This window comes from Pezoporus flaviventris, unplaced genomic scaffold, assembly GCF_033815535.1.
Source record: "Pezoporus flaviventris isolate CSIRO_AGI_PZ_B2104156 unplaced genomic scaffold, CSIRO_AGI_Pfla_v1 ptg000107l, whole genome shotgun sequence".
Taxonomy (NCBI): Eukaryota; Metazoa; Chordata; class Aves; order Psittaciformes; family Psittacidae; genus Pezoporus; species Pezoporus flaviventris.
The window spans coordinates 1,683,455-1,706,124 of NW_026892655.1; the positions used below are offsets into that span (position 1 = coordinate 1,683,455).

The 22,670-nt window shown below is 60.7% G+C and overlaps 3 protein-coding genes and 1 non-coding gene across 6 annotated transcripts; 2 read left to right on the plus strand and 2 right to left on the minus strand.

Annotated features, from left to right (window-relative positions):
• The first annotated feature begins 6,549 nt into the window (after positions 1 to 6,549).
• On the plus strand, positions 6,550 to 6,621 carry TRNAQ-UUG (transfer RNA glutamine (anticodon UUG)). The gene has a single exon. It is a non-coding gene; the product is annotated as a tRNA-Gln (tRNA).
• A 1,717-nt stretch (positions 6,622 to 8,338) lies between these two features.
• Positions 8,339 to 10,669, minus strand: GNGT2 (G protein subunit gamma transducin 2). Its single transcript, XM_061477712.1, has 3 exons — positions 10,094 to 10,669; positions 9,181 to 9,270; positions 8,339 to 8,848 (listed from the first exon to the last, which is right to left on the minus strand). Exons 2-3 carry the CDS (start codon positions 9,262 to 9,264, stop codon positions 8,723 to 8,725), a joined length of 210 nt encoding a protein of 69 aa, XP_061333696.1. The 5' UTR covers positions 9,265 to 9,270; positions 10,094 to 10,669; the 3' UTR covers positions 8,339 to 8,722.
• Positions 10,670 to 11,227: 558 nt separating this feature from the next.
• On the plus strand, positions 11,228 to 14,986 carry ABI3 (ABI family member 3). 2 transcript variants are annotated; one of them, XM_061477708.1, is made up of 8 exons: positions 11,228 to 11,403; positions 12,172 to 12,339; positions 13,053 to 13,229; positions 13,676 to 13,758; positions 13,864 to 13,953; positions 14,181 to 14,341; positions 14,435 to 14,560; positions 14,732 to 14,986. In XM_061477708.1, the coding sequence occupies exons 1-8, from the start codon at positions 11,284 to 11,286 to the stop codon at positions 14,890 to 14,892; spliced, it is 1,086 nt and encodes a 361-aa protein (XP_061333692.1). In that variant the 5' UTR covers positions 11,228 to 11,283; the 3' UTR covers positions 14,893 to 14,986. The 2 variants fall into 2 exon arrangements, with proteins under 2 accessions (XP_061333692.1, XP_061333691.1); XM_061477707.1 differs by lacking the exons at positions 11,228 to 11,403; positions 12,172 to 12,339; positions 13,053 to 13,229 and having other exon boundaries at positions 13,329 to 13,758; positions 14,252 to 14,341.
• Positions 14,987 to 16,649: 1,663 nt separating this feature from the next.
• PHOSPHO1 (phosphoethanolamine/phosphocholine phosphatase 1) lies at positions 16,650 to 21,437 on the minus strand. Of its 2 annotated transcripts, none has more exons than XM_061477491.1 (4): positions 21,419 to 21,437; positions 20,087 to 20,189; positions 18,108 to 18,212; positions 16,650 to 17,477 (listed from the first exon to the last, which is right to left on the minus strand). In XM_061477491.1, exons 3-4 carry the CDS (start codon positions 18,150 to 18,152, stop codon positions 16,719 to 16,721), a joined length of 804 nt encoding a protein of 267 aa, XP_061333475.1. In that variant the 5' UTR covers positions 18,153 to 18,212; positions 20,087 to 20,189; positions 21,419 to 21,437; the 3' UTR covers positions 16,650 to 16,718. The 2 variants fall into 2 exon arrangements, with proteins under 2 accessions (XP_061333475.1, XP_061333473.1); XM_061477489.1 differs by lacking the exon at positions 21,419 to 21,437 and adding an exon at positions 21,131 to 21,242.
• Positions 21,438 to 22,670: the final 1,233 nt, after the last annotated feature.

Below are 22,670 nucleotides of genomic sequence, written 5' to 3' on the forward strand. Positions count from 1 at the left end.
TTATATAAAAGTCGTGAATAGTCTTGAATATTTTATTTTTTTAATGAAAACCAGAGAAGTTGGAGAATTTCTTCTGAGCCAGGAGTTACGCGCAGGTAAACCCAGGTGGGACGAGCTCTATGGAGAACGCCAGCAATTTCATAGTGGAAAAGATGGCAGCAGCTTCTTCGTTACGTTTCTGGCCTTTTCATGCCGTGTCAGGAGTGTCGGCACGACACAAGGGCTGTCACATGTCGCGACTCTTCGAGACCTTGGATAAATCACAGCCACCAACTCTTTTTCGATTGGAAAAAACTTAATTTCTTTCTTTTTCTTTTTTTTTTTTTTTTTTTTTTAACAAATTCCAGTGAGAAAATCCCACCAAAAACCTGCCACTGCCTGCGAAAGGCCTTTTCTCAAGCCACCTCCAGCGCGAAATCAAAGTACGAAAGAGCTTTGGGATCAGAACTCTTCCACTCCCGGGATGCAAGGATGGACTCCTAGGGCAGCATTGACTATGCAAAGTGGGGTACAAGGGGTTTGCTGGTATCGAAACCACACCAGCTCAGGCAATTTTTATACAAACACTTGGAAGCCATATATATATATATCTATATATTTATATATCTTTATATATATATCCCAGAACCCAGCCGAATCGGCCTCCTGGGTTGCCACGGAGGCAGCGTCGAAACCATCTTCTCCACTATGATGCTGTTAAGTATTTGACAGAGATTTGCCTCCGTTTTACCGAGGATTAAATGATTTTTAAAAAGGAAAAGAAAAAAAAAAGGAAAAAAAAAAAAGAGGAAAAAGAAATATAAAAGAACGGGAGCCACGTTTTTAATATGGATGCATGGAGGAGAGGAAAGATGGATCCGATCCTGAGGACCGATGGGCTTGAGCTTCTCTGCCTGCTCTAAAAGGTTCCCAGGATTGGTTTATTGGGTTTTTAAAGTCCCATCTTGCTGGTTTTCACCTGCAAGTAAACGGCCCTTGTTGAATGGGGGTTAAATATAAAGGGTTTATAATGGATCAAGTGCTGCCATCCTCATCCCAGCGCCCGCACCTCTCCCATTGAGAGGCTTGGGGTGGGAGCGGAGTGTGGGATCCAGCCCAGCTCCCGTAGGGAGGCTCTGACCCTTTTCTTTATTGGTTTTTCCCATAAATTTGGGCTCAAAAGAGCAAAATTCAGGTTTGGCAGCACCCTGGCAGCAGCTCCTGCCCCTTGATGTGATGGGAGAGGGGCTTCCATGGGGAAACCTCATTGGTTTCTCTGTTTTTTAGGAAACCTGGCATTTCTCCTGGGAAAAACAGTTTTATTGTTTGAAATCTGTGGCTCTCCACTTCCTTTTTTTTTTTCCTTTTTCCTTAAATTCCAGCCTTGCACAGACCAGTGTATTCAGACTGCGGGATGGGAATTGTCTTTCCAACAGCAAGCGTTTCGGGTAACTGCTTCAAGCTGTATCATTGATAAGGAAAATATCACAAAACCCCAACAAAACACCCCAAATCCCACTCCTGAGCACCCCCAGTCCTGTCGATCTGCTTGTTGCAGTGAGAAGATGACCTAAAAACCTGATGATTCAGGGAAAACTTGGATGCTTTTCCCACCCTTTTCCCACCCCCAAGCCGGTCCCGGTGCTGTAATATAGGAGTGATTGGTGCTGATTTCCAGGGGGAAAAGCTCTTTGTTTTCCTTAGGGAAATTATTTATATATAAAGTGATTTGCAGTAAGGAGGATGCTTCCAAGCTTCTCCCATCTTTCTCTGGAGCCAAGCTGAGCTGGGAAGAGCAAAAGTGGGATAAACCGCTGGCACAGCTGGATGAGATGGGTGGCAGGAGACTCAAGCGAGCCCCAGATCATGCATGGAGCGAATAAGCAGGAAAAAATAATGGGAGCAAACCCCAAAAGCAAGCAGGAAGGGTCCCTGGTCGCACGGCAGCTCCTTTAGCTGCTGTGTTCGGGAATAAGAGGTAATTGAGGGGGAATTTCCACATGGAGCGGTGAGCGGTGCCGGCGGCTCCTCCCTGCCTCGTTTTTATCACAGCAGAAATAATCTGGTTTTAACCTCATTTTCATTGCCATTATTTTTCTTCCCCATGAGCAAGGAGCAGTCCCAGCCCTTGCCCCGTCCTGGGGTGCATGGGGGGGTCCTGAAACATCCTTCTCCATGGGGGAATGGGGATGCAGAGCTTTTAAGTGGCTATAGGGAGCCTCTGGGCAGGGTTGGGAACAGGGTTGGAAAGGAAACCAAGTGCTTCTCTGTGCCTCAGTTTCCCCCCTGGGGGTGATGCTGCTCTCCTACCTCATAGGGCTGGTGTGAGGATGGGCCAGTTTATGCCTTGGAAGCACTTGGTGCTTACCGGTGCTGTGTCCTGCACAAAGCATCGCTGGAGCGAGCCACCACCATGTGATGGAGACACTTGGATTTAGGGGTTCACCTCACTTTAATGCTCTTGGAGGCTTCTTTTGCCTGCAGCTGGAGACAAAGAGAGGAAAAGGAACAGGAGAATCCCCAAATCCAACGGTTCTCTGCCAAGCTCTAAACGCTTTCTTAGGCGTTAAGAGCATCCTTGGGCTTGGCAGCGCTGCCTGGACCATGCTGCCTCCCTACAGCCTGACCTGGCTGATGTGTGGGGAAGGGTTTGATAGAGGAAAATCCATTGTAAATATTGGAAAGAAACTGCCTGAAAGCTTTGTTTTCTGTTTCTGGGCTTTAGGTTTGGGGTTTGGTTTCATTGCATTAGCGCAGAACGAGTGGGAGCAAGGAGTGAATCAGTGCCAGAGAGAAAAACCTTTGCGAAGCTCCTGCTGTTGGGAATGGTTTCTGGGCTCTGGAAAAGCAAAGATCAGAAACGCAGGCTTGCTCTAAGGCAGCTGAAGACTTCTTTAAGTTAAGTTCTTACTGGTGTATGTCTTCCCTCCCTGCCCCTGCCTCCACACAACATAGGCTTTGATAGGTTTGGAACTGTCTTATTTGGGGAGAATTTAGGTTATGAGGTTGTTTTTTTTTCTTTCTGCTTTTGGTTTTCTTTTGGTCGTTTTTAATTCCTTTTATTTTCTGTTGTAGCTTATTTTGGTTTCATTTGGATGGAATCGGTGTGATCCTGTGAAATGTGTATGCTCCCGAGGGCACGGCCGTATTTCAGCATCCTCCTGATGCGCTGGGCTCGAGCTGTGTGCTGTGCCGAGTCTTTCCCAGTCAAAGGGCTGGATGTGGCTATGGGTTTGCTCTGGGAGCAGCAGGAATTAGCAGTGCTTGAGGTCGGGAGGCTTCGATCTGCTGGTTGGAGGTGCATGGCCATGGGCCGGGTACCTGGTGCTTGGCAATAACTGTTCAAGGCCAGAATGGACTTGGGTTGCCTGATGGTTGGGGAGGAGAGAGATGCGTCCCCGTTTGGTTGAATCAGCTTTTCTCCTTGTTTCTGTTTGTGTTTTGATTTTAATTTCATGTCTTTTTGTTAACTCATTGGTGATGGGGGAGGAGATGCAGAGCGGAGCAAAACCAGCCCAAGGCTCTGAAATCAGGAGTTTTAGTACAGAGACCGTGCAGGTGCTGCGAGCTGGAAACACACACGTACAAACTACCTCAGAGCTGATGGGAGGCCCCGAGGGAAGGACGGGGGGTCCCTCATTGCCCCTGTGGCAGGATCTGCCCTCCAGCACCCCCGAGCTCAGCAGAGACCCTCCTGGCTGGTGGGGAGGCAGTTTTGGTGTCCTGGCTGTTAGGGAGAGCTGTGTGGTGGAAGAGGAGAGCGGATGAGGAAGGCTCTGCAGGATGCTGGGATGTGGCGTGGGACTGTGGCTGAGTTGGACCCCTTGAAAAATCAACCCTGGGTTGACTTGGGCGTGAGGTTGATCCCTGCTGCTTTACTGTGCATTACAGGATTCCTTAGTTGTCTAAATACCTCTGATTGGTGGTGGTGGGGTGCTCTGCTGGACCACAGCAGCGGGGTGCTCTGCTGGACCACAGCAGCGGGGTGCTCTGCTGGACCACAGCAGCGGGGTGCTCTGCTGGACCACAGCAGCGGGGTGCTCTGCTGGACCACAGCAGCGGGGTGCTCTGCTGGACCACAGCAGCGGGGTGCTCTGCTGGACCACCGCAGCAGCCTGTCCGCACTCATGTGGCAGAGCAGTGGCTTACGAAGTGTAGAAAGCATTTGGGTGCTGCAGATCATCACGAGCTGACACCGAAAGGCATTATTTTTGCTTTAACCACCCCCAGTTTAGTTAATAATTTCAGCCCCAGGAGTCAATGTACAACAGGACTGAAGCCATTTGGTTTTGGACCAGTTTGGGAAGTGGGCTTGGTAAAGCAGCACCAAATCCAATGGGAAAGAGTTTGCTGATGTTTTGGAGTGGGGAAGGGCTGATCCGGAGCATGGCTCCGGCAGGACGGGAGGCAGGGAATGGCACTGGGCTTGCCAGGCTCTCCCATCGCTGTTGGCAGATCATCCTGGGAAATCATTAGGATTGACTGGAATCAGGGCAGGAAGCAGTCCTTCACATGCCTGTACTCGGTGTGAGTGCGCGCTACCCAGCGGTAAATCATGTCAGTTCGTTCAGAGCGCATCTGGATTCATCTCGGGATCAAATTCCTTGACTTCAGGAGGAAAACTTGTCCCAAACCCATGCCCCCCCCCATGCCACTGCCACCTCCTGTGGCCCAACTGGTTTTAGGGTGGCTCCCGAGGCAGCCTGAACTATTCCTGAGAGCCCCAAGGGGCCGGTGCCCGTGGAGCCCCTCAGCTTCACCTCACATCAAACCTGGGGGGCACAACCTTATATATAACCAATTCATTTTTGTTTTATCTACCTCTTAGCGACAATAGATGGAAACCTAGGTAGTGGCAACTCCACAGGCTGTAGTTTAGGGGAAAAAAATAAAAAACAAGCAAAAAAAAAAAAAGAATAACTACTCTCTTTTTCCAAAGAAAAATGTTCTTTAAGAATAGAATTTATGGGCTTTCTTTTTCACTTGAAAGTGGTCGTTAGTTGTAAAAGCTCCAGACCTCGGCAGTCCAAAATGTTGGGTTGTGACTGATGTTCTTCTGAATGCTCAATCTTCCATGACCTCCTTTTTTCCTTTAGAACGTGGCTACTTCCTTCTTCCACAGCAGTACTTCCATAGCAGTGCCCCTCCATCCTCCCCGCTTCCCCAGCCCGCTCCAAGCCTGGCTTTTGCTCTTGGAATCGCAGGCAAGAGGATGGTTTTCCTTTTCCCAGTGGCTTGGTGGGGTTGGTGGCAGCGTGAGGCGGGGATCGAGCTGCACTGGGGGTGCTGCATCACTGGGAGCACCCATTCCTCATCCACCGGCCGGGTGCACCCAAAGGTGCTGCTCCTCCCGGCAGCCGCCCCAATGCAACTTGAGGCTATTCCGAAGCTCAGTTGTGCTTTCCTGTGTTGACAATTGGTTTTTCCTCTTTTCAGCTGATTTCTTTTCTCCCCTTCCCTCTCCTCCTTTCCTCCTCTCGTCCGTGTTCTTGCCTTGTCCCCTCACGTGAGGCAGTTTGTTGGCTTGGATGTGGAGTTGGGGTTTTGGATGGACGTGGGCTCCGTTGCTCTTCCAGCGAGGTTGTTTTTTCTCCTTGGTTTGGTTTCTTTTTTTTTGCCACAAACCGCTTCACTCCACTGTTTCATTGAAAAATAAAGAGGAAAAAAAGACAAATGAGCAAAAAAAAAAAGCCTCCACAAAGTGTTTGTGTGCGTTTGTATGGGGGTAGGGGGTGGGGAAGAGGAAATAAAGGGGGGAATAGAGGATTACGGGAGGAAATGGGAAGTAGAGGAATAAAGGAGGGCTAGAGGAAAAACAGAGATTAAAGGGGGGATGGAGGACAAATAGAGGAAATGAATGGAGGGAAATAGGGGAAAACAGAGAAAGGGGAGATGGGAAGGAAAGGCGAAATAAAGGGGAAAATGGAGGAAAAGAAAGGGGGAATGCAGAGGAAAGGAGAAATATGGAGGGAAAAAGGGGGAATAGGGAAAAATTGATAAAGGGGGAAATGGAGAGGAAGAGGGGGGAATAGAAAACAAAGATAAATAGAGGGGAAATGGGGAAAATAAAGAGGGAATAGAGGAAAACTACAGGAGAAATAGAGGAAAACCCAAACAAACGGGGCAAATCGGTGTTGAGGGTTGGGGATAACTGAGCGCAGGTGGCTCGGAGGCATCCCAGAGGATGCTCCGAACTGTGTCCTTAGTGCCGGTAGCACTCAAACGGGGCCGGTATGGTGATTTAACGGGGTTTTAAGGACTAATTGATAGCGTTTCCTATCCGGGAGGTGCGGATGCGTCCTGGATATGCAGCAGCCTCCGGACCCGCTCCCGGGCGGCTCAAGGGCACCGAGAGCGACCGGTCGGTCGCTCTCGGTGCCCTTGAGCCACTCGGGAGGGGGTCCGGAGGCTGCCCGCAGCGGGGAACGGGCGCTGTCGGTACCGGAGAGGGAAGGCAGGGATAGGAAACAGGATCCCATCGCCGCAACAGCGGGATAACGGGAGCGAGCATCCCGGCGGCGTCGGGCACCGGGGTACAGTGAGTGCGCAGGGATACCCACGCTACGCAGCGGTCCCATGGTGTAATGGTTAGCACTCTGGACTTTGAATCCAGCGATCCGAGTTCAAATCTCGGTGGGACCTCGCGTTCTTTTTGCCTCTCTCCGCCGCCGTTCCGGTAACGCAACGGAGGCGGACGTGAAGCGGGGCGGGAGGGCAAACGGGAGGCAACCGGGAGCGCCCGCCCGCACCCCCGGCACCCGCCGGGCTCCATTTTGTGTGCGGGGGCGCCGGTTCCTGACTGCGCATGCGCAGGAGAGGCGGGCCGGTGCTGAGGGCGGGGCGCGCTTATCTCGCTCTCAGCGCTGATTGGTTTCGAGGGGTGTCACTCCCACCTCTCCGCGCTGCTATTGGCTGAAAGCGCCCTCCGCCCCGCCTCCCCCCGCTGTCGGTGGAGAGACGCCGCATTAGAGCGTTGGAAGCCGGTGGGTGCGGGTCTCGCTCCGGCACCGGGAGGGGTCTCGGCCCGCGTTTAAGCCGCCTTTGGGCACAGAAGCGTCCCGAATCCCTTCAGCAGCGGCTTAGCGGCTCTGACGCACGGTTTCCACCCGTTTAACGTCCTTATCGGGGTCAGTCCCCGCAGGAGACCCGGCCGCGCCCGGGTTATCGGCCCTGCAGCCCAGGCAGCGCCCGTGGAGCCGCTCTGCAGCCCTGCCCCGTGCCCGCCGCGCGAAGAGAGGCCGCGGTGGAGCTGTCGGGTTTATTTAGCGTCTGCGGGAAGGAACAAAACCCCCTCGTTTCGGTCGGGTTGGGGTAGGGAGGCAGGTGAGTGCCGGAACTGCCGCAGGGAGGAAAAGCCTCTTCCTTGGGTCAGTCCCTGCCAGGGAACCCCCATCCTGGGGCGTTGCTGGGGCTGAAGGGGTCCCGTAGGCGGTGCTGAGCAGGGCTGGCCATGGATGGGACCAAGCCGTGGCCCAGCAGGCAGGAAAACGCAGCTCCAGGTGGGGTTGACAGCGGCTTCCCTTCAAGCACAGCACTGAAATGAGGGCCAGGCCCCTCTCCGTGTGCTCCTGGCGCCTCAGCACCGTGGTCCACCCGCACCCTTCCCAACAGGTACTGGCTGCACCACCGCCCCTTGCCGCGCATCGGATGAACGAGGTTGGCTCCTGCCCCGAGGTTGCAGCCTTTGTCTTTGCTGGGCCTGACTCTGCCGTGGGCTGTGTGGAGCTGAGCGGGTCTGGGCTCTGAGGACGGCTGTGCTGTCAGAGGTGGGCTGGCAGGAGGCAGAAGTGGGACAGGACCTGAGGGGCCCTCAGAAACGAGAAGGGCTGCAAATAAAAAGAGCTGAAATAATAAGATTGGGCAAGTTTTGGAGTGTTTTCCCCAAAGATCGTACGTAGCTGTGATGGGTTAGGAAAAGAAAACCCCAAAACTTCCCCGAAGCATCACCCTCCCGAGCACAGAAGCTGGCTCGTTTCTATCAAGCAGGGGGATGAGGTTTGCCCTTGGGAGCAGGGGGATCCTAGCCTGGCGCTGCTACCTGAGGGCTCGGTGAGTCCTGCCCTGCTTGCTCCCCGGAGCTGCTGCACCCACCCTGCCCCACGTCACCCCCATCGCGGCTGGGACACGGTGGGATGGGGCCCGCAGCCCCGCTGCCCCTCTCTGGGGCCTGGTGGTGGCAGCAGCAGGGAGCTGAGGGGAAGCGGGGGCAGTGCTCGGAGCCCCATGGGCGCAGGCAGGACCTGGCCTTGCGTTCCCGTGGCTGCCGGGGGGGTTCCAGGGGAGGAAGCGAGAGTGAGCGGTGGGGTCTGACCTCGGAGCATGGGAATTACCCCTCCTGTGCCTGAGGCACGGGGAGGAGCTGACTCGGGCACGGCTCTGCTGCAGCAAGCGGGGCTCAGCTCCGGACCTGGGCTGCTTGAGCCCAGCGCCGTGGTTTCGGTAGAGCCCAGGGTGCTGCTGCCTGCTCCGAATGCAGAAGTTTTGCCTGCAGGAAGCCGAGGGCAGCTGAGCTGTGGGAGCACGAGAGCCGGCGCCGTGCTGGCTGCTGAACCTCATCTCCGTGCCACTGGGGTAAGGGGGGGGGCTCTTCTTTGCTTTGCTGCTCTTGCTGGCCCTGAGGTGCGCTACGCTTGGGTTCCGGACTCCCCGGTGCCGAGGGCAGACTACAGGGAAAGCAGGGTTGGACAGTCTTGGCTTGCACACGGGAGCGTCCCTGTGCCCCGCGGTGACAGCAGCAGTGGGGTCAGCTTATTGTGCAGCCACCCTTCTCCTTAAAGGGGTTCTTGTCCTCGGGGACTCCTTTCAGCAGCGGGTCCTCTCCTGCCATGGACTCGATGTACTCCTTGAGCTCTTTGCCGGTCTTGGAGATCTGCCAAGGAAGGAGACATTCCGTGGGCGTTACGGGACCAAATCCTCACGGCAGAGCTGCCTGCAAACCCGTTTGTGCAGCCAGGAGAGGGGAACCGTGCCCATGAGCATCCCACCCAGCGTGGGGTGTGCTCGGGAGCATCCCCACGGTGCTGGGGGCACCCCTTGGGCTGTAAGGACACGGGGCTAAGCCCGATGGGGGATGTTTGCCTTGAGGGGAGGTGTGAGTGCCCGTGCTGCTGCCTGTTGGAGGTTTAATTGCAGGGGTTGCGGCTCCTCTCCCTTGCAGCACAGTCAGGGAACTGCCCCGGTGTGTTTTGGTTCAGGACTCACCATCTGCCTCTCGTTCTTCACCTCCTTCTTCAGCTGATCCAGCTCCATCTTCAGCAGCTCCTTCTCTGTCATGTCCTGAGCCATTCTGCCCTGTAAGCACGGGGAAGAGCTCATTAGGGTACAGCTGGGCTTCTCCTAAGGCGCATCAGGAGCATTGCTTGAGCCCTGCTGATGCTGCAAACACCTCTGATGTCTCAGCTCCTTCCATGGTGAGAGCTGGGCTGGTGCTAAAGGAAAACCTTTGTAAGGTGTTAAAGGCAGGAGGCACCTTTCAAAGCCCTTCTTGTATCGTCCTGTAACCAGGTTGCCATTGCCTTGGTGTCGGCAGGCACAGGGTGACTGATGCAGTTGGGCAGCAGAGGAGGACCCAGCCTGGTTTCTGAAGAGCTCTTTGCTACCACAAGCTTTCAGGTGACCGCTTGAGTGGGGCTGAGCCTGGAAAAAGGCTTCTGCCTTTGGGCTGTCAGAGCAGGAGCCTCCTAAGAGAACCTGGATGCCAGGTTTGGAAAGCAGACCTTCCTGGTCCGTGCTTCCCCCCCCAGTAATGCTGATTCTGGCCCCTTCCTTGCTCTGAACTTGCCTGTTTGCGCCCAGAGGCGTTGCTGGCTGCTCCTGGAAAATTTTGGGGCCATGGGGATTGGAAGAGCCCGCCCGAGGGCTGTGTGAGATCCCTGCACAAGCGGCCCTGCCCTGGGATCTGTTCCCACCTTAGCACTGGGCTTTAAACCCGGTGTGTCCCAGACCCTCTTGGCTTTCTGTGCCTGCTCCTGGCCGCTCCTCTCCCCATCCATGCCCCAGGAGGTGCACGTAGCAGAGCCTAAGGAGCCAAGAGCCACGGCAGAGCCGTGCTGCTGGCCTAAAGCAGGGGGACCCCACGCTGCGATGTGTGCCTGGGGGAAGCAGAGTCACTCACCTCTGGGGACGAGGCGCTGCCCCTCTCAGCAGTGGAGATGCTCAGAGACCCATCCAAGGGGAGATGCCGTTGGCTGCGGTCTTGGTCTCCTGCTCCAGGCTTGAGGACTCCTTCAGCAATGCAGAAGGGTGCTGGGGAGCAGATGTCTTTGGTCCTAAAGCTGATAATAGACTCAGGAGAATAAGCTGGTCAGGTGTTGGGCATTAGCCTCAAAGCCCAGGGTAATCAGTGGTGGGGCTGTGGGGAGGGTGAGGGTGGAAGCCTTTGACCCCCTGCCATGGGTGTCTGTGCCATAGAATCCCAGCATCCCAGCCTGGTTTGGGTTGGGAGGGCCCTTGAAGCTCACCCAGCTCCAACCCCTGCCACAGGCAGGGACCCCTTCCACTGGAGCAGCTTGCTCCAAGCCCCTGTGTCCAACCTGGCCTTGAGCACTGCCAGGGATGGGGCCTCCTGCCCCGTGTCCTGCCCTGGCTGGGGCACAGGGAATGGGAGCAGCTTTCCCTGAGTTGAGAAGGGGAGGAAGAGGAGAGGAGCCGGGGCCAGGGGACCTCGCTGGGGGCCGGGAGCAGCTCTGGGTCCTCCAGAGTGTGAGGAGCCGGAGGAAATCCATCATTTCCCTCGTCCCTGTGCTGGTGGGGCCACAGGCTCAGGAAGGGCCGAGCCCTGGCGTGGGCTTTGCTCCTGTCTGGCGGGTGCAGAGGCGCTGGGGCTGAGGACAGAGCAGGGGAGGCCCCGAGGAAGCACCTGCGGGAGGAGAGGGATTTCCAGGCACCAGGGAAGTGGGAATTTCCTGCCTGGCCTCTCCCGAGGGATGTGAGCTGTGAGCAGCACATCCCTGCGTGCCCGGGTGGTACTGAGCGGGGCTTTGCCTGCATCTCCTGCCTGGCTGGTAGAGGCGAAGGGAAGGGGCATGGCCCTGCCTGGCTGAGCCCCGCACCAGCACCAGCAGCAGCAGCAGCAGCAGCAGCAGCAGCAGCGCATGGACCCGGTGGCAGACACGGGGCTCGGGGTGGGTTTCGGTCCATGACTCACATCCTTCGCTGCTGCCGTGAGCCCCGCACGTCCCTCGTGGGGCTGAGGCTTCCTCCCCAGCTCGCTGTGATGGGGGGGCGCCCCTCGGGCCCTGCGTCAGCGCGGCCGCGAGCCTCAAAGCAGGGCGCCGGGGAGGAAGTGGGCGCAGAGCCCGCACCATGGCGGAGCAGGAGCAGGAGCAGCTGCAGCGATGCATCCCATCGGGGAGGGAGGCCCTGCGCCAGCACCACTGCAACCTCCAACGGGTGGCCGAGTACTGCGAGAGCAGCTACCTGCAGGTGAGGGGCCGGGAGCGGCGGGGCGAGCCCTGGGGTGCTGCCGGCAGCACTGGAGGGGTTGGTGGTCTCTGAGCGGTGCGGACGGGAGCCTGAGCAGCCCTTACCCAACACATGGTGCTGCCGCGTGGGGGTTCTCTCGTGCCTCAGTTTCCCCTCTTGCCCCACAGCGGGTTTTGTGCTCAGCTCCCAGAGCGGGTCCCTCTGTGACACCAACCCTGCTGGCCCCAGGGGGCTGGGGGTGCCTCTTGGCGGCGCGGAGGTGAACCGGGTGCTTGTCCCGGATGAGGACCTTTGGGATGAAACAGGCTCAAGCCAGACCCGGAGGCTGCTCCCGAGGGGTTGGAGCTACCGGAGTGGAGCTGAAAGGGAAACCATGATGAGACCCGGAGGAGCTGTGGCTGCCCCATCCCTGGCAGTGCTCAAGGCCAGGTTGGACACAGGGGCTTGGAGCAAGCTGCTCCAGTGGAAGGGGTCCCTGCCCGTGGCAGGGGTTGGAGCTGGAGGAGCTTTAAGGTCTCTTCATCCCAGCCCATTCTAACCGGGGTTTCTGAGCTGCCATCCCCGTGGTGCTGGTGGCGCCTCGGGCTGTCCCCAAGGGAGCGGTACCACAGCAGCAGCATCGCGGGGAGGCACCAGCGGGTCCCTGGTGCCGGGGAGGCCGGGGAAAGTTCGATGCATTTGGAAAGCAGAAGGAAGGGACCCTGTGGCTCCACGTGGAGGTCCCCGGGCCCGTCCCACCCCCTGTGCCCCCCACCCCTTGTGTTGCAGGCGAGCGACCAGCGGCAGGCGCTGGAGGAGACGATGGCCCTGAGCGTGCAGTCCCTGGCCAGCGTCAGCTACCAGGTGAGCAGCTTGGCCAGCGCTTTCCTGCGGCTGCTGGACCTGCGGGCGGCCGAGCTGCGCAAGGTGGAGGCCGACATCAGCTGCATGGCCCAGGTTGGACCCCTCGGGGCTGGGAGCTATGGGAAAGGGGGGGTTTGGGCAGCTCAGAGGGGACAAAGACCCCCCCGAGTCATGCGGAGCCCTTCACCCCCCTCCGCAGCATCACCTGGCAGTGGAGATGTGAGACCATGTCCGTGGTGGTCCCCCAATGCGTCAGGGGGAACGAGTCCATCTGGGGCTGGGTCATTGGTCTCTGGGGGGTTCTCCTGGTCTGGGCACTCACAAATCCCAGTGGATCCCATGGGAGCTGCCTGGGCAGCACTGAAGTGAAGCGATGGGGTTTGCAGCCTCCGCCTAGCTCTGCCCTTGCTGGGGGCTGGCTCTGGCCTCCCGGAGCCTGGGGACACCGATGTGGATTCCCGTCACCACCCGCCCTCTTCCTGGCACTTGGAAGTCGCCTGGAGCTTTTCCAGCCACGGGAGGAGACGGGACCCCAGCATCACACTGGGAGCAGCAGGAAAACAGCTTTGGGTGCCCGAGGCCCACACCTCCGCCTGCCCCGTTCCGTGCTTTAGGAAGGGCCAGGTCTGCTGTGCTGGCACCCAGGGCATCCCCTGTGATGGAGCAGGGCAGGATCAGCCCCTGAGGCTGTGGCTGGGCTGTGGGGTTCAGGCTCGGCTCCCCCAGTCCCTCCCTGACAGACGGGGCTGGGGATGGAGGTGGGGAGGACGCGGGACGGGGCAGAGGTGACAGCGGCGTCTCCGCAGCGCGTTGAGCTGCACAAGGAGAAGGTTTCCCGCCGGGAGATCGGCTCTTTGACCGTCAGCAAGAGGTTCCCGTCGTGCCAGAAGGTCGTGGCCCCCCCCAGCCCCCCCTGCCTGGAGCCCTACTGCAGGAAACCCCTCAACTTCAGCGTCCTGGACGACATCGGCCACGGCGTGAAGGTGAGCCCGGGGCTGCGGTCCCCACTGCTCCCAGCGTTGGGTTCACAGCGGCTCAGTGGGGACCCTGCCCGTTCCCCCCCATTCATCCCATCGGGTCCCAGGCAGCGAGGGGGGCTCAGTCCAATGGAGCGCAGGGGAAGCGCGGCCCCAGCGCTCAGCAAAGCCGCGCTCGCACCGGCCCCGGGCCCTTCCCAGCACCGAAACCACCGGCACAGGAAGGCGCTGGGGGGGGGGGGGGTTCGGTCCCCACGGAGCCGCCGTGGGGCCGGGGCTGGGGGGGAAGTGTCAGCGCTGGGGCTGCGGTTCCCACGCTGCAGGCGCCTCTCTGGGCTCCTTCCGCCCCGCGGCTCCCATGGGGGACCCAGCGCAGAGCCGGGGGGGCCGCTTCCCGGGCACCGGGGGGGCACGGCCCCGCTGCCGTCACCCCGCGCCTCCCTCGCCCGCAGGACCGCAGCACCCAGCTCTCCCGCACCGGAACCCTGGCTCGCAAGGGGACCAGGTCATCGGCGCAGGCTGCGGGCACCCTGGGGTGAGGCTCGGGACGGGGGACGGGACGGGCGCGGGGCTGGGGGCATTGGGGGTCCGGCCCCATCCCAGCAGCCAGGCTGGGGCTCAGCCCCTGCTCTGCCCGCAGGAGGAGCGGCCGCGTCCCCGAGCCCGTCCGGCCACCGGTGGTTCCCGAGGGCAAGATCTCCATGGCCCCCTCCTCGCTCATCTCCATCAGGTACCGGTGCTGCAGGGAGGGCCTGGGGGGGTCAGGGCTGGTCTCTAGAGCAGCCCCATCCTGATGGGGAGGGCTGGGGCACAGGGTGGGGAAGGGGTTTGCACCACGTCAGGACCCCCTGCCCCACTGAGTGACACCCACCCCTGCGTGGGCCGAGGGTCAATGAGGAGGGGGCAAAGCTGGCCCCAGCCTGGCCTCACCCTGACCCTGTCACTGCTGCCCCCCAGCTCCAGCGGGACCCCCGGTGAAGGCATCACCCCCCCCCCGCCACCACCACCGCTGCCACCGTCGCTGCCAGGACCGTGCCCCGTGCCCGCCGCTGCCATCCCAGCACCAGCACCGCTCCCCGGGCACCCGGAGCTGCTCCCGCTGGAGATCCTGCCCCAAGGTGAGCCCGGGGGTGCTCGTCCCAGGGGGCTCACGGGGAGCGCACGTGGCCTCCGTCCCCCATGGAGCCCCTCATCCCCCATTGATGCTGCAGCCCCCGATGACCTCGAGCTGCCGCTGCCGTCACCTCCAGCTCTGCCTGACTTTGAGGACGTGGCCCCACTGCCAGCCCCCCCTGCAGAGGACCCCCCCTGGGCCCCGCAGAGCTACATGGAAAAAGGTCCTGCAGATCCCCCCCATCCCTGATCTCTGCCAGGGTGCTCTTGGTTGAGCCCAAATCACAGCACCCAGGGCTCAGCTCTGCCTGGGGCTGGAATGAACACGGAGCAGCGCCGTGGTCTGCTCCTGTCCCGGTGGAGGCTCCATGGCCCTCCCCTCCCTCCTCTCACAGTGGTGGCCCTGTACCCCTACACGCAGCAGCAGGACAACGAGCTCTCCTTCCAGCCCGGTGCCCTCCTCTTCGTCACCCGGCGCCACTCGGACGGCTGGTGCGAGGGTGTCATGGGCCAGGAAGTGGGATTCTTCCCTGGCAATTACGTGGAGCCCTTGTGAGCCCCCTGCATTCCCACCAGGAATCATCTCCCCCTGGATCAGCTCCTGCTGCACCTCGCCTCGGAATCTGGCTTTGCTCAGTACCCAGAGCATCCCCTGCGTGTTCCTTGAGTGTTTGCTGGCAGTGGCATCAGTTGCTGCTGGTACTGGGGATGGAAACGCTGGTCCCCATGGGCTGATCCTGGCGATGCTCCCAGCCCCAGGAACCTGCTGCCCATTCCCCATCAGCTTGAGCCACAGAATTGGTTTGGGTTGGGAGGGACCTTAAAGCTCCTCCAGCTCCAACCCCTGCCACGGGCAGGGACCCCTTCCACTGGAGCAGCTTGCTCCAAGCCCTGTGTCCAACCTGCCCTTGAGCACTGCCAGGGATGGGGCAGCCACAGCTTCTCTGGGCACCCTGTGCCCGCGCCTGTTGAGATGCAGAAAGGGATGAGCCAGGGCCCAATCCTCCACCAAAGGGGTACCCAAGGGGCTCCCTCCTGCAGAGCATCGCTTGCAGCCTGGCCCCACACTGCAGCTCCCCCTCCATCGCCTTCCCCCCTTTCACCGGCCCAAGGAAGGGGAACAAACGCGCACGGAGCTGTTGCACACCCAGGTTTATGCCCTGGGTACAAACACCTCGTGTCTCTGCAATACACTGCTCTGTATCTGTGTACATAGATATGCTTTTCTTTAATTCCATGGCTTTAAGTTCCACACAGTTGAACAGGGTCCAGAGGAGGAAGAACGGGGGGGGGGAATGCAGGAAGAGGAGGAACAACTCGGGGCTGCTTTGGTTATCACTGCTCAGGTTTGTGCTGGGGTTCCTATGCTTTGGAGGGGTTTCCACCACCCTCAGGGGCCATTAAGGCTGTGGAGAAATCCGGGAGAAGCCAACACCAGAGAGCAGTGAAGGCTGAAGGTCCCCTCTGCAGCACGCTCGGAGGGGGCGTTAATACTGCAGGGGCCAGGGGACCTGGTGCCAGGGAAGCGCTCAGCACCAGACCTCCCGGGGGAGCCTCCGCACCTCTCAGCCAGGGCAGGAGGGAAACTCATCCCCAGGGTCCGGGGGGAGCTGGTCTGAACCAGCGGCCACGGGGAGGTGCCCGGTGATGGCTCGGGATGAGGAGGAACCTGCCCTGGAAGCAGAAGCAGAGGATGGCAGTGGAAGGCAAGGGCAGCTCCTCCTCTTCGGACGCAGCTGCAGTGCCCCGGGGATGGGCTGGAGGAGGCGTTTTCCCAGGCACCACCTTCCCAAAGGCTTCCTGCTCCTCGTGTCAGGGGCGTTAGGGAATCAATCCCAAGGGACGATGGCTCCATCGCCAGGCCCAGGAGCGGGGCTGGGATGCAGAGGGGGAGCTCGGGCAGCTCAGATTCCCTGGGTTCCATTTCCAGCGGCCTCGTGAAGAGGCAAAGAGCCCCGGGGCATCGGGATGAAGGCAGCAGCAGGCAGCTCATGGCCAGGCCGGGCGGCTGAGGAGGATGGAGGCGCGAGGAAGCACGTGCAGGGCCCAGCCGTGGGGAGGACCCAGCCTGGTCCTTTGGGAACTGCCCTTGTGAAGTCAAAAGGGGAAGGGAAGAAAACCAAGCCCCCCCCCCCCCCCCCCCCCAAATCACCTTTAGTGTTGGCAAACACCGAGTGCATAGAGAAGGCTTCACCTCCATGGGGCAGGGGAAGGGGGACCTGGAGAAAGTGCTTGTATCAGCGGGGAGGAAGGAGCTGGAGAGGAAAGGAGCCCAGGAGCGGGGCCAAGCGAGCGGTGCCGATGAGTGGGGGGTCCACGGGGTGACCCCCCCCAGCATCTCCTCTCCCATCCTCTCCTAGCGCCCAGATCCCCTCCGAGCCATCAGCACTTCTTGAGGAGCTCCTGCAGGTAGCGGGCGACCTCCGCAGCTGATTCCCAGGGGACAACGGTGGCCTGGAAGGCTCCCGGCTGCTTCTTCTCCATCTCCTGGGTGAGCCGGTGCATGGGGAAGCCCTTCCGTGGGAAGGCCACGTCCGCGGCGGTCAGAGCGGCGGCAGGGCAGAAGTCATTGGCACCATCTCCGACGTAGAAAACCCTCTCGAACTCCAGCTCCTCCTGGGCTCTCTCCGCCAGGTATTCGGTCAGGATCTTGCGCTTGCACATGTTGGCCGGGCAGTCAAGGCACTTGTGGCTGTGGTAGGGCCCCAGGGTGAGGTACCCCCTCTTGTCGAAGCTGGCCGGGTTGCTGAAGACCTTGCGGAAGAGGGAGTAGAACCCAGCTGCCTTCAGGGCGCATTCGATGCCGAACATGTTGGCGTCGGAGATGAGGATGACCTCGAAGAGCTCGTGGTGCTTGGAGAGGAACTGGAAGAGGTCTGGCACGCCGGGGGACAGCGGGATGCTCTCGTACACGCTCTTGAAGGCGCCCATCTTGACGCCCTGGTCCCCCAGGTAGGCCAGGACCCGCTGCATGTACTCGTTGTAGGAGCCCTCGCGGAAGGTCTGGCGGATGTGGTCCGGGAGCGCCTGCCCCGGCGCCGCGCGCACGATGGACTCGTCGCTGTTCTCGTTGATGATGGTCTCGTCGAAGTCAAAGACCAGGAGGAACCGGGGCGGCCGGGCCCCGGCCATGCCGACACCCTGCGGGGCAGGAGCGTGCCCGCCGTTAGCGCGAGGCGCTTGGCACAGCCACGGTGGCACCGCAGCAGCGGGGTGCTGCCGGCCCTGCCATGCTCCTTGGCCAACTCAGCCCCTGCAGCTGGGCCCAGCGAGGCTCGGGGGGCGGGGGTTAATCCCTGCTGGCATCCCTCACCCCGGCCCTAAGGCCTTTATCCTGCCTATAAAGAGCTCATTTTGCCAGCGCTAATCCCGTTCCTGCAGTCAAGGGGTCACTGGGCCGAGCGAGCTCCGCATCCGTCCTCCCCCGGACACTTTGGGGTGGGTTTATCCCCAGAAGGGGTTTGTGTCCCTGCAGGACCAGTCTGGCTCTTCCCAACAGGAGAACACTTTACAAGCTGATTCTTGCTCCATCACCCGGGCACAGCTCCCTCCCCAGGTCGGGCTCTGCAGGCACCACAAAGCCTGGGGTCACTCGGAGCTTCCTCCCGCCCCGCTCTAACCCCCAAAGCGGACCTGGAGCCTCCCTCCTAAAGCCACCACGGCCCCTGCAGCACCTCCCGCTGCTCCCATGACCCCGACCGGAGACCTGCAGGATGGGGACCCCAATTCCTGCTCCCGAGAGGGGATGCTGCGGGTGCGCACGGCACTGACCTTAAAGAGGCATGGCAGCCCCACGCCCTCACAGCACCTTTTCATGGTAAGAGCATCACTCTGTGGGCAGCGTCTCGCTGAAGGCAGCGCTCAGGGCTCCTCCGCCTGCAAAGCACCAAGGACAGAGCGGGGTTGTTAATGGGTCCGGCACCAAATGGCACAGCCGGGTCCTGCAGCCAATTCCCAAACTCGGGACCTTTTGTCCCGGGAATGGAGGAATTAAAGGAGCCTCTGCAGAGCCCCTTTAATGCTTGTGAACCCTCTTAATTCCCCCGAGCACCCGGGCTTTGCTGCACGTGAGAGCGGGCATCGACCGCATCGACCCCAGCAGCACGCGCTCCGTTCCAGCGGTGCCCTGGGTTTTTCCCAGTAGGAATAGTTTGGGATGGGTTTTCAATGGCGGCCTCCTCCCGGCACGGAGCAGGCAGAGCAATCACCCCCTGGGACAGGGCTGACTTTAACTGGGCACCAGCAGCGCAGCTCGGCCGGGCTGGGAGCCTGCAGTGATTTGGCCGCCAGCACGCGGCAGCAGGGGGGGGTTTGCAGCCCAAGGTGCTCTGTGGGGGGCCTGGGCTGGATGGGAGCCCAGCACCAACCTATTTTGGGCACCAGCGCGACCCAGGACTGTGCTGGAAGCACAAACCACAGCCGCGATGAGAGCCCAGCTGGACGCCTGGGTCCTGAGGAGCCTCCCAACCAGACGCCAGGCATTGCTTTGTGGAAGCCCCCAGCAGAAGCCAAGGGCTGTTTGCAGGCATCATCTGAAGCCAAGGAATGCTCCATTTAGCCTGGGCGTGGGATCAGCCACCACAAATTGCAGGTCCAAAGGGAGAGAAACAGAAAAAGACCAAACATGAAAGAGGAATTGTCCTTTTGGTCTCTTTTGAGGCCCTAAAGAGCTGCCAGTGGTGAGAAAAGACCTTGGGTCGAAGCCTTAAGGAGGAGACTTTGTGCTACGGGGAATGGGCTCACTGATCCTGTGGGCACCACCGTGGGCACACGAAGGGACAACAGGGACCTGCATTGGGAAAGCTCTTTTTGGCCCAAGGTCCTTGCATTTTGCTCCAGTGGAAGATGCCCCTGCCCGTGCGGTGCTTGGAGCTGGATGAGCGCTGAGGTCCCTTCAACCCAAACCAGGCTGGGGCTCCATGGTTCTATATCAGAAGCTGGAGCAAAACCAGTTTGGTCTCTCCTGGCTCCCTCCTTGGTGAGCCCATCACCAACCTCAGCACAGGTCCCTGCAGCTCCCCAGGGCTCCTTTGCTCTTCCTAAAGCATCGTGAGCCCCAGCAGGGATAAATCCAACTGCTCCCAGTTGCTGCATTGGGCTCCTTGCCCTGGTGTCCTTGCAGCTGCATGGAGCCTGCTGTTTAGCTTCCCTTGGGGAGTTAGTGGGGAGGAAAGAGGCCCCTGGGCTGTTTTCTATGGGATTTCTAAGGAAAATGATAATCCATGAAGTCTGCTTGGACAATGCTGTTCCCATCCACCAGCGGGAGACCAGAGCATCCCACCATGCTCCTGCAAGAGCTGCCTTCTGCTCTCTGCCCTCAATTCACTGCATCCAAAGGTGCATTCCTTTTATGCAAAGGAGACATTAAAACCTAAACCAGAGTTATTTAGGGAATAAAGGCCCGGGATGGGATTTACCACCAGCCTCTGGGGGCTGTGGGGCAAGCGATGCCCTTTCCGTATGTGCTGTTTTCCCCTTAGGATACAGAAAAGGGAGATCCCAGCGTTGGGAATGACTTCATAAACCAGTGCTCACCAAGGACGAGCCCAGCTGGGGGACCTCAACCCCTGGCTCTGCCCCATGCAGGACTGGGAAGCCCCCAGTCCTCCGCGACTCCAATCCTGGCCCTGGGCACACCGGTAGCGCCGTGGGATGGCGCAATGGGCTCCACCCGGAGCAGGGAGAAGTGAATCCCATGGGGATCGTGGCACTGCTCCCAGCAGAGCTATTTCTGCACGGAGATGACTCACCCGGCGCCTGCTTCCCGGGAACGCGTCCGTCCAGCGTCCACAAAACAGGGACTCCCTCCAAGCCAAGGGAAAAGCGGCCGCGCTTCCGACCATGATGCAAAGCCTGGATGTTGGAACAGAAGAGGGGGATTTGCTCCCTAATCCCATCAAAGAGGAAAGGCTCCAACCGAGCCCAGGCTGAGGATCGGAACCCGCTGGGTAACAGCAAGGAGCTGCTGGGCTCAGCCCCAGCCCCCTGAGCTTTCCTCCAGCCTTCCCGGGGTCCTCCCGTCCCCAGCGGGCCCCGCAGTGCTCCCCACCCCCGTTATCGCTGCAGCCTCAAGCCTTGGGAGGGGTCAGGGCAGGACAAGCTGCGCGCAGAGGAGCGGTGCGGAGCTGCCCCCCCGCCCTCCGCCGTGCGCATGGGGATCAGCGCCCGCTCCCGGAGCCGGGAACTGCGGAGGGGACCCGGGGGCATTTCCCAGCCCCGGGGCTGGATTTTCTCACCCGCCAGACCCAGCTTTTGCCCGATTTTAACGTTTTTCACCCTAATTTCACCACTGACCTTTGGCAAACGCAAGTGCCCACCTCCCAGACCAGGATTAAGGGCAGACCAAGAGGATAAAGTCCTCCTGCTCGGGGGGTCTCAGCCAGCCCTGCCCGGTGCCACCGCACCCCTTCCCCTGCTCCGCGGCTCCTGCTTCACCCCAGCCCCAGGGAACGGGGACGGGGACGCGGTCCCGGGCACCCCGGGTTTACGGCGGCTGCTCCCGACTCGCAGCGTCACCGCAGCCCCCGGCGCCCTCTGCGCTGCCCCCAGCAGCCTCAAAACACGCGGGTTTCACCCCAAAACCGCTGCGGGTGCCGGGTTGAGGGAGTCCGAAACCGGATCCCCCGCTGCGGTGCCGGAGCCGCCGCCGCCGGGAGCTCGCACCCCGCGGCCTCGCGCCCTCCAGGGCACCGGAGCCGGCGCCAGCCCCGAGTGGCAGCGGCGGCTGCTCCGGTGCAGGCACCGGCGCGCTCCGGCCCCGCTCACGCTCGGCCGCTCCCCGGGCGCTCCGGTACCGGTGACAGCCGCAACGGGGGGGGACTCATGGCACGATCGCTGCCGGGAGGCACCTCCCGGTACCGGCTGTCCCGACCCGCGCACGGACCCTCCGGTACCGGCACCGTCCGCCCGCTCCCCGCAGGATCGGCACCTCCCGGTACCGGCCGCAGCGGATACCGGCACCTCCCGGAGCCCACACCCGGGGCACGGCTCCTCGGAGCCTCCCGCCAGGTCGGCGCCTCCCGGTACCGGCAGCGGCCGCCCCGGTGCCGCCTCGCACCGATGAACCCCCGGAGCCCCCTTACCGGGTTGGAACCGCCCCGGTGCCGGCGGGTGCGGAGGCGGCCGCAGCCCCTCGGCGGGTGCTCGGTGCGGTGCGGCGGGGCCGGCGCCGCTGCCGGGGCTGCCGCGAGCGCGGCCCCTTTAAGGCGACGCAAACGGAGCCCCGCGGAACAACCGCAGTCCGCACACGTCACAGCCCGCTCAGCCAATGGCAGCCGCACCCGCACGCACACAGGGGGCGGGGCCTGCCGGAGGCACTCCCTTTTCCCGCGGGCGGGGCCGCTCACTAAAGGGGCTCCCCCCCCCCCCCCCCCCCCAGCATCAGTAAAACCATCATTAAGAAACAATTTAACCGTTTTGGGGGGATTTTGCCCCAAAACAAGGGGGGGGGAGCAGCCCCCCGGCCATGCCCAAAACGGGCGGGGGGGGCACGGGCGCGCCCGCACCCCACGTCCTGCCCTGGGCTGCAGCGCGGCGGTGCCGCGGCACCGGGGGCTTTGCAGGAGCCCGCACAGCGCCGGTAACCGCACAGAGCCGCGCTTGTTCCGAGCCCGGCGGCAGGGAGGGGACGCGCCCGTCCGAGGCTGGGTTTTGCCCTGCCTTTAATTAGGGACGGTCGAGAATAGAAGGACGCAAATAAAAGGGCAAAGCTCTGCAAAAAGGCCGCGGTTTTGTGCCCGCCGCTGCTCCGGGGGCCGCCACGTCGCGCTCCAGCGGTAGCGCCCCAAGCTCTCCATGCCCCCCGGCTGGCACCGGTCAGAGCTCCGAGCGCTGCTGCGGCCAAACCGCTGCTATTCTGAGACCTTCAGCCTCGCCCTGCTGCTGAAGGACACCCTCCGCTATGTGCCAACAGCGGCAGCCTCCCCCAGCACCAACCCGGCTACCAGGGAACTGCTTTATCCCTCATGGAGCCGGAGGCATTCGCGGGGGTGAGGCAGAGCGCACCCCGCTTCCCCGGCAGTGTGGGCTATGATTGCCCTCCTTACGTGTTCCCCACCTCTGGAGCTAGGCCAGCCCCTGTTAACCCAGCAGCCGTGTTCAAACCGCAGCAGTGGGTACGCGGCCCTCAAAAGGGCAAATTCTCTGCTGCCTCCCATCTCCTTCCCCCTGAGGGGCAGTGGGGCAAAGATCGTTCCCGACCCATGGCAGACGGAGGAGCCTGGCGGGGAGCGATCCTCGTATCCCAGTGATTTTCCACTGTTAAGAACCGTGGAGAGCAAGTGAGGACAGCGCCTGCTGCATGGGCTGAGCCGGCTCCCTGCAGCCCCGGGACAG